The sequence below is a fragment of the Anolis sagrei genome, chromosome 11 (assembly GCF_037176765.1).
Source record: "Anolis sagrei isolate rAnoSag1 chromosome 11, rAnoSag1.mat, whole genome shotgun sequence".
Taxonomy (NCBI): domain Eukaryota; kingdom Metazoa; phylum Chordata; class Lepidosauria; order Squamata; family Dactyloidae; genus Anolis; species Anolis sagrei.
This window is the reverse complement of record NC_090031.1, coordinates 93,750-109,898: the sequence shown is the minus strand read 5'-3', so window position 1 is coordinate 109,898 and position 16,149 is coordinate 93,750. Positions and strand designations below refer to the sequence as shown.

Here is a 16,149-nt window from a genome sequence, read left to right as displayed (position 1 = left end):
GCATGGGAAGGGTTTCCTACTCACCCTGCCTGCACTTTCAAGGTGACGGCCTCCTCATGCTCTCCCGTGCTCCACCTCCCTCTTCCCACTAGGCTAAACCTCCAACAGAACTTGCTCTGCTGGTTTGTGACCAGTTCATTAACCAGTTCAGAGGTGCAGCACATTTGGGGAGTGGGTGAAGGGCAAGGGCTGTCACTCGGTGGTAGAACACATGCTTTGGATGAGAAGGTGGCAGGTTTGACTCCCAGCACCTCCTGGCTGAGCTAAACAGACCCAGGATCCAAGTCTGCGGGGGGCTGATTCCTATGCTGGCAATGAAAAATGCAAGGCAACCTAGAGGGAGACAAATGGGCTGACCAAGGGCAGGGACCAACGCAGAGGAGAGAACCTGGTGGCATCCCAACCTGCTCCATCGCCAATCAGAAGATCCTTCAGAACTGCAAGCGGAGACTCCATCAACACATGCTGAAGCCCTGGACTTCTTCCCAGCATCAGCTTCTTTTGATGCAAACTCTGCTCCCAAGTTGGCTGTGGTCTCAATGGAGCCACTTCTCTCTGGGCAGCCTCAGTCTAAGAGCCTGGGTTATTGTTCTGGGGCTAGTCCCCTCACCAAGGCCACCAAGCCAAGTTTTGGTTAACGCAGTAGGAACACCCAGCTCTCTTCCAGTGAACAAAAGCAACATATTTACTCTGATTTGATTCAAGGTCAGCCCAAGGCTCTTCCTCAGTAGTATTTACTGAAGGTTTGCTCTTCACACTCATTACCCAACCCCGACTCTGTAATTGTAGCACTACTCACTGAGTATCTCAACAAAGGTGCCCTCCAAACAGGGGGAAAGCAGAGGGGCAAACGTTTCTGCATAGGCAACACCCTGGACACTCTCTCTGGGTAATATCCTCCTGCTGAAAGCTCTCTTCCTTTTCTCGCTCCCCACAAGGTCTAAGGAGCTTTGCGCTCCATGGGCTCAGCAACCCCCCGCCCTCCCTAGAAATCAGCTCAAGAAGCAGAAGCCAGAAGGAGACCAAAAGGAAGACTGGGCATAATAACAGTTTGGAGAAATATTCCTCTTGCTATGTGCCAGGAGAAGTGTCAGAAGGGCAGGAGTCCATCTTGCTTCCCAAACCCTTCTAGGTTGGGTGCCACATCCTTCAGGTGCTTTTTCATTTCCCAAGACTGAGAAAACCATGGAATTGTGTTGACAAAGGCTTTCAGGGAATCACTAGGTTGCTGTGAGTTTTCCAGGCTGCACGGCAATGTTCCAGAAGCATTCTCTCCGAACGTTTTTCCTGAATCTATGGCAGGCATCCTTACACCTCACAACCTCTGAGGATGCCTGCCACAGATGCAGGCGAAACGTCAGGAGAGAATGATTCGGGAACCTGGCCATACAGCCTGGAATACTCGCAGCAACCCAGTCATGGAATAGTCTGCCTGTGAATCAAGCTCCTTTCCTGCTGTTTGAGAACCAAATTCCAACCGTATTACAAAGCAATGGCCACCAGTTCCAAGATCAGAACAACAAGTCACCAATTGACTGGGCCAATGCTTTGGTTCAATACAGGCCCTGGGCAGTAAATACCTCTGTGTCACGTCCCACTTGCTTTTATTGTGTTTGCAAACGAGGCCAGTGATAAGATCCTCGCTTGTTCAGGCTTGCAACACACAAGGGAAGGGGTACGTGTCAAGAGGGCTTTCTCAATACTTCCTCCCTTGGTCAATATCATCCGCGGCCTCCCCAAAAGAGCCTCCCCCTGCATCCCATGGGTCACTCCACGCAGTCCCTTGAACCTCAGAGCACCCCATTGCCCCCCCCCCCCCAATAAGGCTTGGCAGTTTGCAATAACTGCTGGCCACATTCCTTTGCACTGGGGATATGCAGCGGCAGCAGGCGGACTACATCTGACTAGCAGCAAAAGGAATTGTAGGTTGTGCTGAAAGAAGATTAAGGGTGGATTTGTGTTTGAAGAGACGTGGGCTCAGCCCTGTCACTGAACAGAAAACGCTAAGCAGTGTGTGTTCAGAAGCACCCGGTTCTGAATTTCAAGGTTGTGCATCTGTCTCATGAGCCATGATTTTCCACTTGCTCGAGTCAGCAGAATGTGGGGTTCTAGTACAAAACGAAGAATTCCACAAGCCTGGGGTCAGTTTTCTGGGATGCCAACACATGCCATAGATGCAGGCGAAACGTCAGGAGAGAATGCCTCTAGAACATGGCCCTACAGCCCGAAAAAACCTGCAACAACCCAGCATTGAAACTATTTACCTACACAAATTCTGGAGCAATGAGGACACAGAGACACCTCAGAGGGACACGAGTAAAATACACAGAGATGTATTGCCAGTTATTGACCAGGCAGAACAAAGATAATTTGATAACGCTGGGCCACCCACACAACCACTGTGTCAGACTACACAGAGAAGCCATTGAAACCCACAAGAAGCATGTGGACAATTTCAACAGAAAGGCAGAAACCACGAAAATGAACAAAATCTGGCTACCAGTATTTTAAAAAACTCTAAAATTGGGACAATAAATAAAGAACATCACTCTGAAAACAGGGGAATTCCAGACAGGAAACAACCAGGGCCAGAAAACACCTCCCAACAAAGGATTTCCTCAGGCAGCAATCAGCCAGGCTTTAATGATCAAGCTGATTAATTCCAACATTCACAGCTTCCTCCAATAGGCATGAGTTCTTTCTCCCACCCTGGACATCATTCCAGATATATAAAACCCACTTGCCTGGTTTCCAACAGACCTCGATCTCACAATCTTGGAGGATACCTGCCAGAGATGTGGGTGAAACGTCAGGAGAGAATGCTTCTGGAACATGGCCAGGCAACCTGGAAAACTTACAGCAACCCAGTGATTCCAGCCATGAAAACCTTCAACAATTGATAAAATGTTGGTGGAAACCACTGGCACAAACTCTTGAGGCATACGGAAATATCTCTGAGTGAAATGTGTCTGAGGAAGGGAAAAAGTCATGCCTTAGAGGAGTCCCACCTACAGATTCTCAATTAAAGTTCCCAAAGCAACACTATTGTCTCAATCTCCCGCTCTTCCAGCAGAGAATAATCAAAAGGCTACTTTAACTCAGCTCAAGGCAAAGAATTGGCTTCGGCTCAGCTTCTCCATGAAACCTTAAGCCTGCCTTCTGTGTAAACAGCTCTTAATTAAAAGTTGCAAATTCGCCCCCCCCCCACCTCACCCCAAAAGGCTTTATCTGGATCATCGGTTGATCAACAGGATCAGTTCTGCTGCCCGCCCACCAGCCCCCTCCCCACCTCTCCCCAACTACAGCTCTTTTAAATTGAGTTTCTTGCCCATTGAAAATATGAACTCCAAAAACAACCCCAAATGTGCATAGAGGACTCAGATCACATTTTCCCATCTTGTTTTTCTAAAAGAGTGCTTTTGAAAGTTCGTTTTTCATTTCAGAGATCACAACAGAACTACTGAAACAAAAGTTCTGTCTCAAAAAAAAAGAACACAGGATGAAAATGATTGCCACAAAAATGGTTCCCGTGCTGCCTGTTTCTCTTGGGAGTCCACCTGTCTATGGCATGAAATGCACAGGGTCACCTGAGGCCAGTCACCTTCTCTCAGCCTGAACCACTTCATAGGTTTGTTGTGAGAAAGAAGTACTACTTGCTTACTTAGGCGATCCCTCATAACCCAAGGATGATGGTCCTCCAAGTCTAGTGTCTTGGCAGTGGGTCTGTGCAAAAGCTGAGGTCCAAAGAAGAACCAGAGAACTCAAGAACATCTGGTGAACAAAGAAGGCTGAAGAAATCCAACTCTTTGCAAATACCCATGATGCTCAGGGATTTTTTAAAGCCACAAAGGTCATCTACGGACCAAGAAATCATACACCCTCTATGCTCATCAGATGGAACCAAACTTCTGAAGGACAAAAAAATCAATTGCACTATGTTGGAAAGAGCACTACCACAACCTCCTGAATTGTAGCACCAATGTGGCCAAAGAGGTTCTCTCTCAAATCTTGCAACAATCAACTGGGGATGAGCTTGTAGTACTGCCTAGTATGGAGGAAATCAGCAATGCCACCAGCCAACAAAAAAAAAAAATAACAAAGCCAGTGGACCTGATGGGATCCCTGCTGAAGTCTTTAAAGAGGATAGACCTGAACTAACACAACAACTCCACCAGCTCGTTGAAAAAGTGTGGGTGACTGAGAAAATCCCAGCAGACTTCAAGGATGCCACCATCATCACCATTTTCAAAAAAGAGGAAAGACAAACTATGAAAACTATCTAACCTCATGTGGGAGAATTCTCACAAGAATCCTTGCAAACCGCTTTCTACCTGTGTGAAGGGAACGTACTCAATTTTTTACAAATTCAATTCACTGACAGTATACAGAAACAACCAAGACCTACAGTTGCACAGTATTAACTAAGGCAGCAATTCTATGTGCACATAGAATAAAATGATAAAATCATAGAGTTGGAAGAGACCTCGTGGGCCATCCAGTCCAACCCCATTCTGTCAAGAAGGAGGAAAATTGCAATCAAAGCACCCCCAGCAGATGGCCATCCAGCCTCTGTTTCAAAGCCTCCAAAAAGGAGCCGCCACCACAGTCCGGGGCAAAGAGTTCCACTGCTGAACAGCTCTCACAGTTAGGAAGTTCTTCCTCATGTTCAGGCGGAATCTCTCCTGTAGTTTCTTTCCTGTAGTTTGGAGCCATTGCTCCATTGTGTCCTAGTCTCCAGGGCAGCAGAAAACAAGCCTGCTCCTTCCTACCTATGACTTCCCCTCACCTCTTGATCCATGGCCATCACGTCTCCTCACTTGATGTTGACCTATGAGCACAGTGAAACTTATTTTCTGATGAAATCAGCATTGGATTGTATTGTTTGGTTTTCTCTCCCTCTGAATTCAGACTACAGCCCACCTATTCAACACAAAGGGAAAGAAATATTCTCTACTAGTTGCACAAGTGAAGCTGGTTTACAAAAGCCACCTGACCAATCCAACGTCCCTCCTCCAAGGGCAAACGAAGCTTCATGGAGACATCATTCAGGATAAGCCAGAGCACAATTGGCACAACCCTGAACTGAAGGCTCCTCTTGACTCTACAAGGCTAAACAGAGCTCTATATTTACCAGCGAGATGGAGACCGCAGGTCATGTCAAATGCAGCCAGCATGCATTCCCAGTGACTGGACTCTTAAAGGCTGATGGGAACTGCAGGCCATGCTATAGTCATTCATCTGATATAAGTGATGCCTGCAATTGCTCTATTAAGCAAGTGTTTGACACTCCCAACTGGTGTCACTTTGGCTGGATGTCTTCAAGTCTAATGTTCAAAAGTCAAGAAAAGCTAAAACAGAACGCATGGAAAGCATAAAGGGGGCTGGCAATTATAAGGTTCTCCAGATGCACCTGAACTGCGACTCAGTGTTCCTCACTATTGGTGCTCCTGACTAAAGATGGGAGTTGCAGCCCAACAACATCCAGATTGTTGATTATGGGAGTTGCAGTCCAACAACATCCAGATTGTTGAGACCACATCTCCTTCTACGAACTGGAGCGGGTTCCGAGATCTGCCAGGGAGGCGCTCCTCTCAGTCCCATCTCAAGTGCAGTTAGTGGGAACGAGAGAGAAGGCCTACTCAGTGGTGGCCCCCCGGCTTTGGAATGCCCCTAATCAGGGAGATTAGGCTAACCCCCACTCTCCTAGCCTTTTGCACACAATTGAAGACATGGCTTTTTAGACTAGTCTTGGACCATGTTTAGAAATCCGTAACGAACATATTGGAGGACCGAGAGATTGCACTTTATGACACTGATATTGATTAGTTGTTTTTATCTGCAGCTATTGTTGCATTTTGTTGATCTTAACCGGGGGGAGGGGGGGTTATGATGTTATATTGATTGTTATTGCTTTTATGTTATGCACTTCTTGTATTTTGTGTGTTTGCACCTTTGAGTGCTTGTGAGCCACTCCGAGTCCCTTCAGGAGATGGTGGTGGGGTATAAATAAAGTTTTTGTTGTTGTTGTTGTTGCATCTTTCACGTCCTGAAAAATTTCAGGCTTTATAATTAAAATGTCCAATGGAAACAGAAGGTCTTCAGGTCCTGGAATCATAAAGGAGGAATTCCAACTGGCTGATGCAGAAGAAGGTGGTGCATAAAGGAGGAATTCCTGCTTTATGATTCCAGGACCTGAAGACCTTCTGTTTCCATGGGACATTTTAAATATAAAGCCTGAAGTTTTATATCCTGGGACTTTATTTAGAGAGTCGGATCAGCAGAAGCGCTCCAAAGAGCATTTATTTGTGTTGGGAAGCCCTGCTTGAGATTGTGAGGTGTTTGCTTCCAACATAGACTTTATTGCCATTTCTAGAAACAGAAACATTTTGGGAACTGTAGCCTTCCCCTGCCATTATATAGACCATCGGGATGACGGTTTGCAAGGGGAGGAAATCATACGTCTCACAGAATGACAGAGTAACTGTTTTAAAATGTGCAAGGCAGGGTGAGGTGCAATGAATCCAATACCTACGAAAGAAAAGTGTTTCTATCTGAACCGGGAGAAGGGCATCCTCCTCGCGTTCTCACAAGTTACGCAGCCGCCGCCACAAGGCAGAAGTCTGTGCCGACTGCCACGTTCCTTATGGGGCCTTTTAATCCGACCTAGAGCCTAAAACAGGAGATTATATAGATAAGATAGCCTACTATTTTGTTATATAACTGATCCAAGTGCAGGCCTCCCCTCTCCCTTTTTGGAAAGGCATCTGTTAAGGCGCCAGCATTCACCGAGAGACCAACTGTCTTATCAGACCCAAAGGGAACTCCTACAAGGGCAAAAGGCAAAGGAAGGGGGGAGATCGGGCAAGGCCTCTTTTCAGAATTATCACAGCAATTCTTTAAATGGTAAGATAAGGAAGTAAACAGAATGGAGGTAAGCTTGGATCTCAGGGCGACCGGCTAACTAGTCGCCGCTGAGCCATGAAAAGTCACCAGGTGAGCCTGAGTCAGCCACGTAGAGAGTGAGAGAGGGAGTAAATATAGATGATGAAGAAACACAACCTACAAACCATCTCCAGACCCACTAAGAAATCCAGCAAATGTGACGTTCAGCAAAGGACAAGAGGGACCCTCTCACCTCGACAGGAGTCTCCCGTATACCATGCCGATATGGACTAGTTTACATAGGCATCACCAAACGCAGCAGCATTGCCCAAACACGAATCAAGGAACATGGAAGGCACTGCAGGCTACTTCAACCAGAGAAGTCAGCCCTTTCGTCCGTCCGTCCTTCCTTCCTTCCATCCATTCATCATTCTTCCCACCCTTTCATTTTTCCCTCGCTTTTGTCTTTCCTTCCTCCTTATTTCCCTCCCTCTTTCTCCTTCCATCCTTCCACCTTTTCAACCTTCCTTCCCTCTTTCCTCCCTCTCTCTCTCTTTCTCCTTCCTTCCTTCCCTTTTGTCTTTCCTTCCTTCTCTTTTTCCTTCCTCCTTCCCTCACACATTCTCCTTCTCTTTCACCCTTTTGTCCTTCCTTCCTTCCCTCCCCCTTTCGTCCTTCCCTCCCTTTTGTCTTTCCTTCCTCCTTACTTCCCTCCCTCTTTCTCCTTCCATCCTTCCCTTCCACCTTTTCATCCTTCCTTCCTTGCCTCTTTCCTCCCTCTCTCCCTTTCTCCTTCCTTACCTCCCTTTTGTCTATCCTTCTTTCTTTCCTTTATCCATCCCTTCCTTCATCCTTCCTTCCTTCCATCCTTTTGTCCTTCCTTCCTTTTTGTCTTTCCTTCCTTCTCTCTTTCTTCCCTCCCTCCTTCCCTTCCTTCCATCCACCCTTTCCCTCTTTCCCTCCTTCCATGTCTCTTTCCTCCCTCCTTCCATCCCTTCCACCCTTCCTTCCTTCCCTCTTTCCTCCCTCCACCCCTTCCTTCCATCTTTTCCTTCCACCCTTTCATCCTCCCTCCCTCCCTTCCTTCCATCCTTCCTTCCTTCTTTTTCCTTCCTCCTTCCATCCCTTCCTTCCACTCTTCCTCCTTCCCTCCCCTTCCTTCCATCCTTCCCTTCCACTCGTTCATACTTACTTTCTTCATTCCCTTTTGTCCTTCCTTCCTTCTCTCTTTCCTTCCATCACAGAGCAGCCTGCCCTCTTAGCAGGGAATGCTAGCATGTGGCCCCCAAGTTAGAAAGTTTGCCCAGGCCTAGTCTAGAAGATGCTACAGGATCCCTTTGCAAACTGCACAACTTTGAGGTTAATTTAAAAAATCAACAATGGCACTTTCAAAACCACCTTTCCTCCATTAAAGCCACTTTCTCTCCATAAAACAAACCTAAGCTAGTGTACAGCGGAATTCCCACGTATGAACTAATCAACGCATGAACATTTCAAATACGGACTGGAGCCAAAGACAACCAAGGTTGGTTCCAGTTGTAAAACAATCCTGAGAAGCAACCAATTTAGGCTTAGGACTATGCTTGCGCTGTTAAGCGCTTCGGCAGCCAGATTAAGGCTCCAATCTTACACCTGCTTAGGAGGCTCCCAGCCCCACCGAGCACAACGGAGCTTACTTCTAAGTCAAGATGCACACAATTGTGTTGCAAATGCAATTAAGAGCTGGGGGGTGGGGGGACCCAAAGGCACAAACAGCCTCTGCACAATGTACGGTCGAAGGCTTTCATGGCCAGAATCACTGGGTTGTTGTGAGTTTTCCGGGCTGCCTGGCCATGTTCCAGAAGCATTCTCTCCTGACGTTTTGCCTGCATCTATGACAGGCATCCTCAGAGATTGTGAGGTCTGAGGATTTTTTTTTCATGTCAGGAGTGACTTGAGAAACTGCAAGTTGCGTCTGGTGTGAGAGAATTGGCCGTCTGCAAGGACACTGCCCTGATGTTTTGATGTTTTACCATCCTTGTGGGAGGCTTCCCTCATGTCCTTGCATGGGGGGCTGGAGCTGACAGAGGGAGCTCATCCACATTTTCCCTAGATTTGAACCTCTGACCTGTCAGTCTTCAGTCCTGCCGGCACAAGGGTTTAACCCATTCTGTCACTGAGGGCTCCTAGGTCTGAGGATACCTGCCATAGATGCAGGCGAAACATCAGGAGAGAATGCTTCTGGAACATGGCCATGCAGCCCGGAAAACTCACAACCACCCAGCCTCTGTACCATTTGCTCAAGAGGTTTAGCTACTAAATCCCTCACTCACACCAAATGTAAATGTTGCAGAGGCCGGCGTTCCAGGAGCAAGTGGCCTTGGCTGTTTTGTGCTTTGAAGGGAGAGGCTCCAGAGCATGGCCGGGATCCCCTCAAGGACCAGCTCCTCTTCAAAGCCATTCTGAAGCACAAGAGGGAAAGCAGGATCCGTGCCCTGCCGGCAGAACAGGAAAATCAGAGCGTGTGTTTTGGATTGCAGCGAGGGAAAGTGCAGAGCAGTGGGGTGAAGTTTAAACAGGTTAATAAAGACGTGCCTCGTTTGGGGAAGCTAAAGGTGTGTGTGCGCACGTGGCGGAAGAGTCCTTTGGCGACTACAGAGTGACCCCACATTGGGAGCGCAGGACTTTAAAGGAGCGGAGGCCTCCACTGTGTTGCAAAATAAGCAGCAAGAGGTTGAAAGCATATTTTGAAAGGAAGGGAAAGAAAGAGAGAGGAAGAGGAGGAGGAGAAGAAGAACAAGGAGGCCAAGGGGGGCGAGTGATGGTTTTGTGTGAATTTTCCTTTTGGTCGGGGAGGGTGGGTATTTGTGCCTTTCCGTTTCCCTGCCAAGTTTCCCATCACAATGTAAGCCTCCTTGCATCTGTATGGGGTTTCTTTTTTATTGATCCCGCTTGCCTTTCAAGAGGAAGAATCCCGGGTGTTATAAAATATTCAAAACGCCATTGAGGATGCGAGATTGATCACTGGCCCGGCCAGGAAGCGTTCCCAATGAGGAGGAGGAGGAGGAGGAAGGAAAGCACCCTTCAAAGGCAAAGGAGGGGGGAAAGGAGGCGGGGTGGGGAAGGGGAGCCCCATTTACAGTGGAGTCACAGTCACCAAAACATACTCTACAGTAATTGATAAAAGAGAGAAGCATGGAGAGTGAATTGAGGGGGGCCTGAGCAAAGAATTTGGGAGGAGGGGGACTGCATGCCAGGCTTTGTGAGGAAGGGGAGGAAGGTCCAAGCAAGGCTGGGGGAGGGAAGGAAGGAAGGAAGGAAGAGGATGGAATATTCCACTCACTGGCTGGCAGAGAAGAGAGAGAGAGAGAGAGAGATCCCAAGCAATATGTGTGGAAGGAACACTCCGAGCAGTGTTTTGGTCTTTGGGGGGGACGGATGGGGACCGAACACAGAGCAATCTTTGGGTGGGAAGAAGGGACTTTTAAGGGAACAAGATCAGGCTTTGGGGCAAGTGCAAAACAGAACACGACTTCAACCAGAGAAGCCGGCCATAGCAGAACACAGAAATGCTGGACTACTCTCACAACCACCATGCCACTGAAATCCACAAGAAGCATGTGGACAGTTGCAACAGAAAGGAGGAAACCATGAAAATGAACAAAATCTGGTTCCCAGTGTTTAAAAACTCTAAAATCATAACAGTAAATACTGAATAACACTAAAAAAAGGGGGGGGGATTCCAGACAAGAAACAATCACGGCCTGCTAAACACCTCCCAACAAAGGATTCCACCGGGCAGCAAGAAGCCAGACTTTGAAACTGCTAAGACATTAAATGCTCATCAAGGTGGCCAATTGAAACATTCACACTTATCTCAAGCAGTCAAGAGTTCCTTCTTTCTCTCGCCCTGGGCATTCCACAAATATATAAACCCAATTTTCCTCGTTTCCAACAGACCTCACAACCTCTGAGAATGCCTGCCATAGATGTGGGCGAAATGTCAGGAGACAATGCTCCTGAGTAGGGACAGGCAGCCTGGAAAACTCACAGCAAACCCAGTGATTCCTGCCATGAAAGCCTTCAACAATACATAGAACACATTTGGGTTGCTGTGTGTTTTCCGGACTGTGTGGCCATGTTCCAGAAGCATTCTTGCCTGAAGTTTCACCCACATCTATGCCAGGCATCCTCAGAGGTTGTGAGGACGCCTGCCATAGATGTGGGTAAAACATCAGGAGAGAATGCTTCTGGAACATGGACAGGCAGCCTGGAAAACTCACAGCAAACCCAGTGATTTCTGCCATGAAACCCTTCGACAATAGAGAACACATTTGGGTTTAGCTGTATTTTCAAGACTGTGTGGCCATGTATCAGAAGCATTCACTTCTGATGTTTCACCCACATCTATGCCAGGCATCCTCACAAGTTGTGAGGGCGCCTGCCATAGATGTGGGTGAAACATCAGGAGAGAATGCTTCTGGAACATGGACAAGAATTCATAACACTATGACTCGTTGGATACCCCTTATCCAGAAATCCAAAATGCTCTTAAACCAGGCCCGGGCAAACTTTGACCCTCCAAGTGTTTTGGACTGCAACTCCCACAATTCCTAACAGCCTACCAGCTATTAGGAATTGTGGGAGTTGCAGTCCAAAACACCTGGAGGGTCAAAGTTTGCCCGTGCCTGATCTAAATCTATATACAGTCCACATGGTTGGCTGGGATGGTGACACCTTTGTTTTCTCCTGGTTCCAGGTACACAACCTCTGTTCGGAATAATTCAAAATGTAGTATGTGACTATAAGACACACCTGCCACTCACTCTATTACGCTTGTGGAAATATTCCCAAAATGTGGACCCAATCAAGCATTTCAGATAAAGGATATTCGATCTGTGCAACCTTTATTCCCCAATACATTTTACTTAGCCTGCAAAATAATTACCATTAAAGGACGTTCGCGTGCATCTATTTAAACAAAGATCTTGCCTCTGTATAAAGGATGATGAGGATGATGCTTCACACCCTGCCATCCCTTCCCTCCACCCCAACTTTGGGGAGGGGGTCTTGTACCCCACACACACATATATATGCTGACATATTGGTAGAGACAACATGTAAATATAACATTTATATAATGTGTTGTCGAAGGCTTCCATGGCCACAATCACCGGGTTGCTGTGAGTTTTCCAGGCTGTATGGCCATGTCCCAGAAGCATTCTCTCCTGACGTTTCACCTGCATCTGTGGCAGGCATCCTCAGAAGCCAGCTTAAACAAAGGGTTCCCCCAGGCAGGAAGCAGTGAGGCCTTGAAGTTGCAAGGCCATTCAACGCTAATCAAGGTGGCCAATTGCAGCATTCACACCTGCCTCACACAAATAATTTTTTTCTCCTACCCTGGCCATCATTCCACGGATATAGAAACCTTACTTGTCCTAGTTTCCAACCTCACAACCTCTGAGGATGCCTGCCACAGATGTGGGCGAAATGTCAGGAGAGAATGCTACTGGAGCATGGCCAGAGAGCCTGGAAAAGTCACAGCAACCCAACGTTTATATAAATACATGTGAGGTCTCACTGTCCCTTCCCTTCGACCCAGGCCCTCTTCACTACTAGGAGGGGGGGGTCACGAACCCTATATGTGTGTATCACAAATAACATGTATATGAATAGATAATGGGGATGATGACCCACTCCCCTTTTCGTCTAACAACCCAGGGGGGAAGAAACAAACACACTTTTGACTTGTGTGTGTGTAAATATATATGTATCCATATATATAGAGAGAGAGCAGAAGACAGATTATATATTTATATATACACACACACGGTATCTATGTGTGTGCATATCACACATTTAAGTATTTATTATTTATTTAGAACTTTTATATCCTGTTCTTCTCACCTCCGTGAGCACAAAAGAACATTTATATGAGCAACCATGATGCCTCACACACCCCCTTCCCTCATTCCCCTTCGCCCTTTAAAGAGTGAAGCCTTGGACCTTATACACACAGGCAGATCGAGAGATGTATCGTCCTCTATCATCAGCCCACCCCCCCCCCAAGCCCCCCAACTCGTTTCAGTTAGTTCATGAAGGGCCTGTGCGCCCAAGTGTGGTGCAGATCCACCTAGCCAACAAACAAACCGACATATATCCATTCTTGGACTTAGAAAGTGTGTGTGTGTGTGTGTGTATATATATATATATATATATATCCCATACAATGCCATTCATATGAGTAAATCTGAAGTTCCAGACCCCACCTTTCCTTCCCCTCATTCCTTCACCCCCAAGAGAGAAATCTTGAACCATATCTATCTAGATATATCTACAGTATATGTATGCATTTGTGTGTATATATGCAAGTATGTGTATGTATATATGTGTATATTATTTTTGTATATATATATATATATATATATATGCAAAGTATATAAGTGTATAGATATATGTATATTTATGTGTGTAAGTATGTGTGTATATATATGTATATGTATATATATATATATATGCAAGTTATGTGTGTATAAGAATACGTTTTATATATGCATGTAAATATATGTATATATATATAGGTATATGTGTATGTATATATATGCAAGTATATGTGTGTATATGCAAGAATATGTGTGTTTCTATATGTACGTGTGTGTATATATATGCAAGTGTATGTATGCATAAGTATATGTTTTATATATGCATGTAAATATGTGTGTGTATATATATATATAGGTATATGTGTATGTATATATATGCAAGTATATGTGTGTATATGCAAGAATATATGTGTTTCTATATGTATGTGTGTGTATAAATATGCAAGTTGGTGTATATGTTCTATATATGCATGTAAATATGTGTATGTATATATATATAAGTATATGTGTGTATATACATATGCAAGTATGTGTGTTTCTATATGTATGTGTGTGTATAAATATGCAAGTATGTGTATATGTTTTATATATGCATGTAAATATACGTATATATAAAAGTATTTATGTGTGTGTATATATATATATATACGCAAGTATATGTGTCTATATATATGCAAGAATGTTTCTATATGTACGTGTGTGTGAGTATATATATGCAAGTATGTGTGTATGTTTTTATATATGCATGTAAATATGTATATATATATTTGTGTGTATGTAACTTTATGTGCATATATATGTATATGCAAGTATCTGTATACTTGTATGTGTGTGTGTATATATGTAAGTATATATAAAAGTATATATGAGTGTACATGTATATAAGCATATGTGTGTGTAGATATACAGGGTTAGTCAAAATGCATAGGCCAATAAGCCATTGAATTGAATGGCTTATTGGCCTATGTATTTTGACTAACCCTGTATATGTACGCAAGTATATGTTTGCATATGCATATATATATGTGTGTGTATATGAGTAAAGATGTGTGATGTGTGTAAATATAGGTGTGTATATTGTGTGTGTGTGTGTGCGTATATACACACACACACATAAGTATATTATGTGCATATACATATATATGTGTTTGTATATATATGTGTGTGTATATGTTTGCATATACATATATATGTGTGCGTGTGTATATGAGTAAAGATATGTGTGTGATGTGTGTAAATATAGGTGTGTATATTATGTGTGTGTGTATATATATATACACACACAAAGTATATTATGTGCATATACATATATGTGTGTGTATATGTTTGCATATACATATATATGTGTGTGCGTATATATAAAGATATGTGTGTGATGTGTGTATATGTGTGTATATATATATATACACACACACACATAAGTATATTATGTGCATATATATATATACACACACACACACACACACACACAGAGGACGATACCTGTCTCCCTCCCTCTCTCTCTCTCTCTCTGAGCCCGACCTACCGTTCTGAGGGGGCGGGAAGGAAGGGGTCGGGGGCGGCGGTGGGGGTGGCGGGGGCGGTGGGGCTGGGGGCTGCGGCCTGCTCCCTCCTCCTCCTCCTCCTCCGCCTCCTGCTGCTGCCCCGGGTCCCGGCGGGGGCTCGGGCTCGACCTCCATGGCAGTCAAGAGGGCCTCGAAGGCGGCGGCAAAGGCGGCAAAGGGAGCCGGAGCAGCGGCGGTAGTGGCGGCAGCCGGCCTCCCCGAGCGCCCATCTCCGCCTCAGGAGAGCCGAGCCCAGCCGAGCCTGGCTGCCGCGCTCTCGCTGACTGACTGACTGACTGGCTGGCTGGCTGAGGGAAACCGCCGGCCGGCTCGCCGCAACGCGCAGGCGCCGACTGCCTTAGGCTCCTCCCCCTCCGCCCCCCGCCAACCAATCCCCGCCGTCCTGAAAGGGGAGGCCTCACTCTAGGGGGCGGGGCAAAGAGCCCCGCCCAGCTCCAGCTGAGCTCCGCCCCCTCTATGAATATTCATCAAGGGACGCTTATTATGCAGATTCATCCACACTCCTCGCAGGATTGCAAGACATCCGGGCGTCCCCTGGGCAACGTCTTCGTAGACGGCAGATTCTCTGGCCACAGAAGCCAGAGAGAAGCGCCACACTACTCTGCAGCTGAGTACGCATGCCCAGTGTGGAACACATCTCACCACGCTCAAACAGTGGATGTGGCTCTTCATGAGACATGGAGCCCTCCACCACTGGAGAAATTACACTGCTTAGCCGGTATTGCACCACCTGACATATGCTGGGAAGTGGCAGCCAATAGTGAAAGGACCAAGGCAGAGACATCTCCAGCTCATCCCCTGTTTGGGTATCAGCCAGCACGTCAACGACTTAAATCAAGACATAGTTTTCTAAGATCTACAGAGACACTCGCTGGAACACCCCAGCAAGCAAGAGTCCAAAAGTGGCAGGCCCAAACCCAGAACCTCAACCCATGGCTGATACCAGGGCCGTAGCCAGAAAAAAATTTCGGGAGGGGTTGAAATTTTCATGGGGGGGAGGGGGGTTGAAAATTTCGTGGGGGGGGGGGGTGAAACCTGCCTCCTAGCTCACGCTGAATCAAAGAGCACAGCAGAGGGCAGAGCAACCTTCAATGGCCTGCAGCTCCGCCCCTGTCAACCACCTCCACCAAGTCTGGCCTCCTTAATGAGAGCATTCAACACACACACCCCCAACTTGGTTGCTTCACTACATCGGCTATTGCTGTAAGTAATGACACTGTGAATAAATTGTCAATATTTGCCTGAGATAGTGCTTGCCGTTCTGGAGGGACTCTTAGTTTTTTGCATCTCATAGACTTAGCATAGGGATTTGGTTAACCAGTTATAATTAATGAGTAAAC

The 16,149-nt window shown here is 46.1% G+C and overlaps 1 protein-coding gene across 2 annotated transcripts in view; it reads right to left on the bottom strand.

The window, feature by feature from the left end:
* Positions 1-15,118, bottom strand: part of NR6A1 (nuclear receptor subfamily 6 group A member 1) — a 110,519-nt gene extending 95,401 nt beyond the window's left edge. Inside the window, exon 1 of one of the 2 annotated variants that reach the window (XM_067471729.1) lies at positions 14,770-15,118. In XM_067471729.1, coding sequence (XP_067327830.1) covers positions 14,770-14,923 — 154 coding nt within the window. In that variant the 5' untranslated portion in view covers positions 14,924-15,118. The remainder of the gene's footprint in view (positions 1-14,769) is intronic. The other variant, XM_060757618.2, reaches the window with a different exon arrangement.
* Between the last annotated feature and the right edge of the window lie 1,031 nt (positions 15,119-16,149).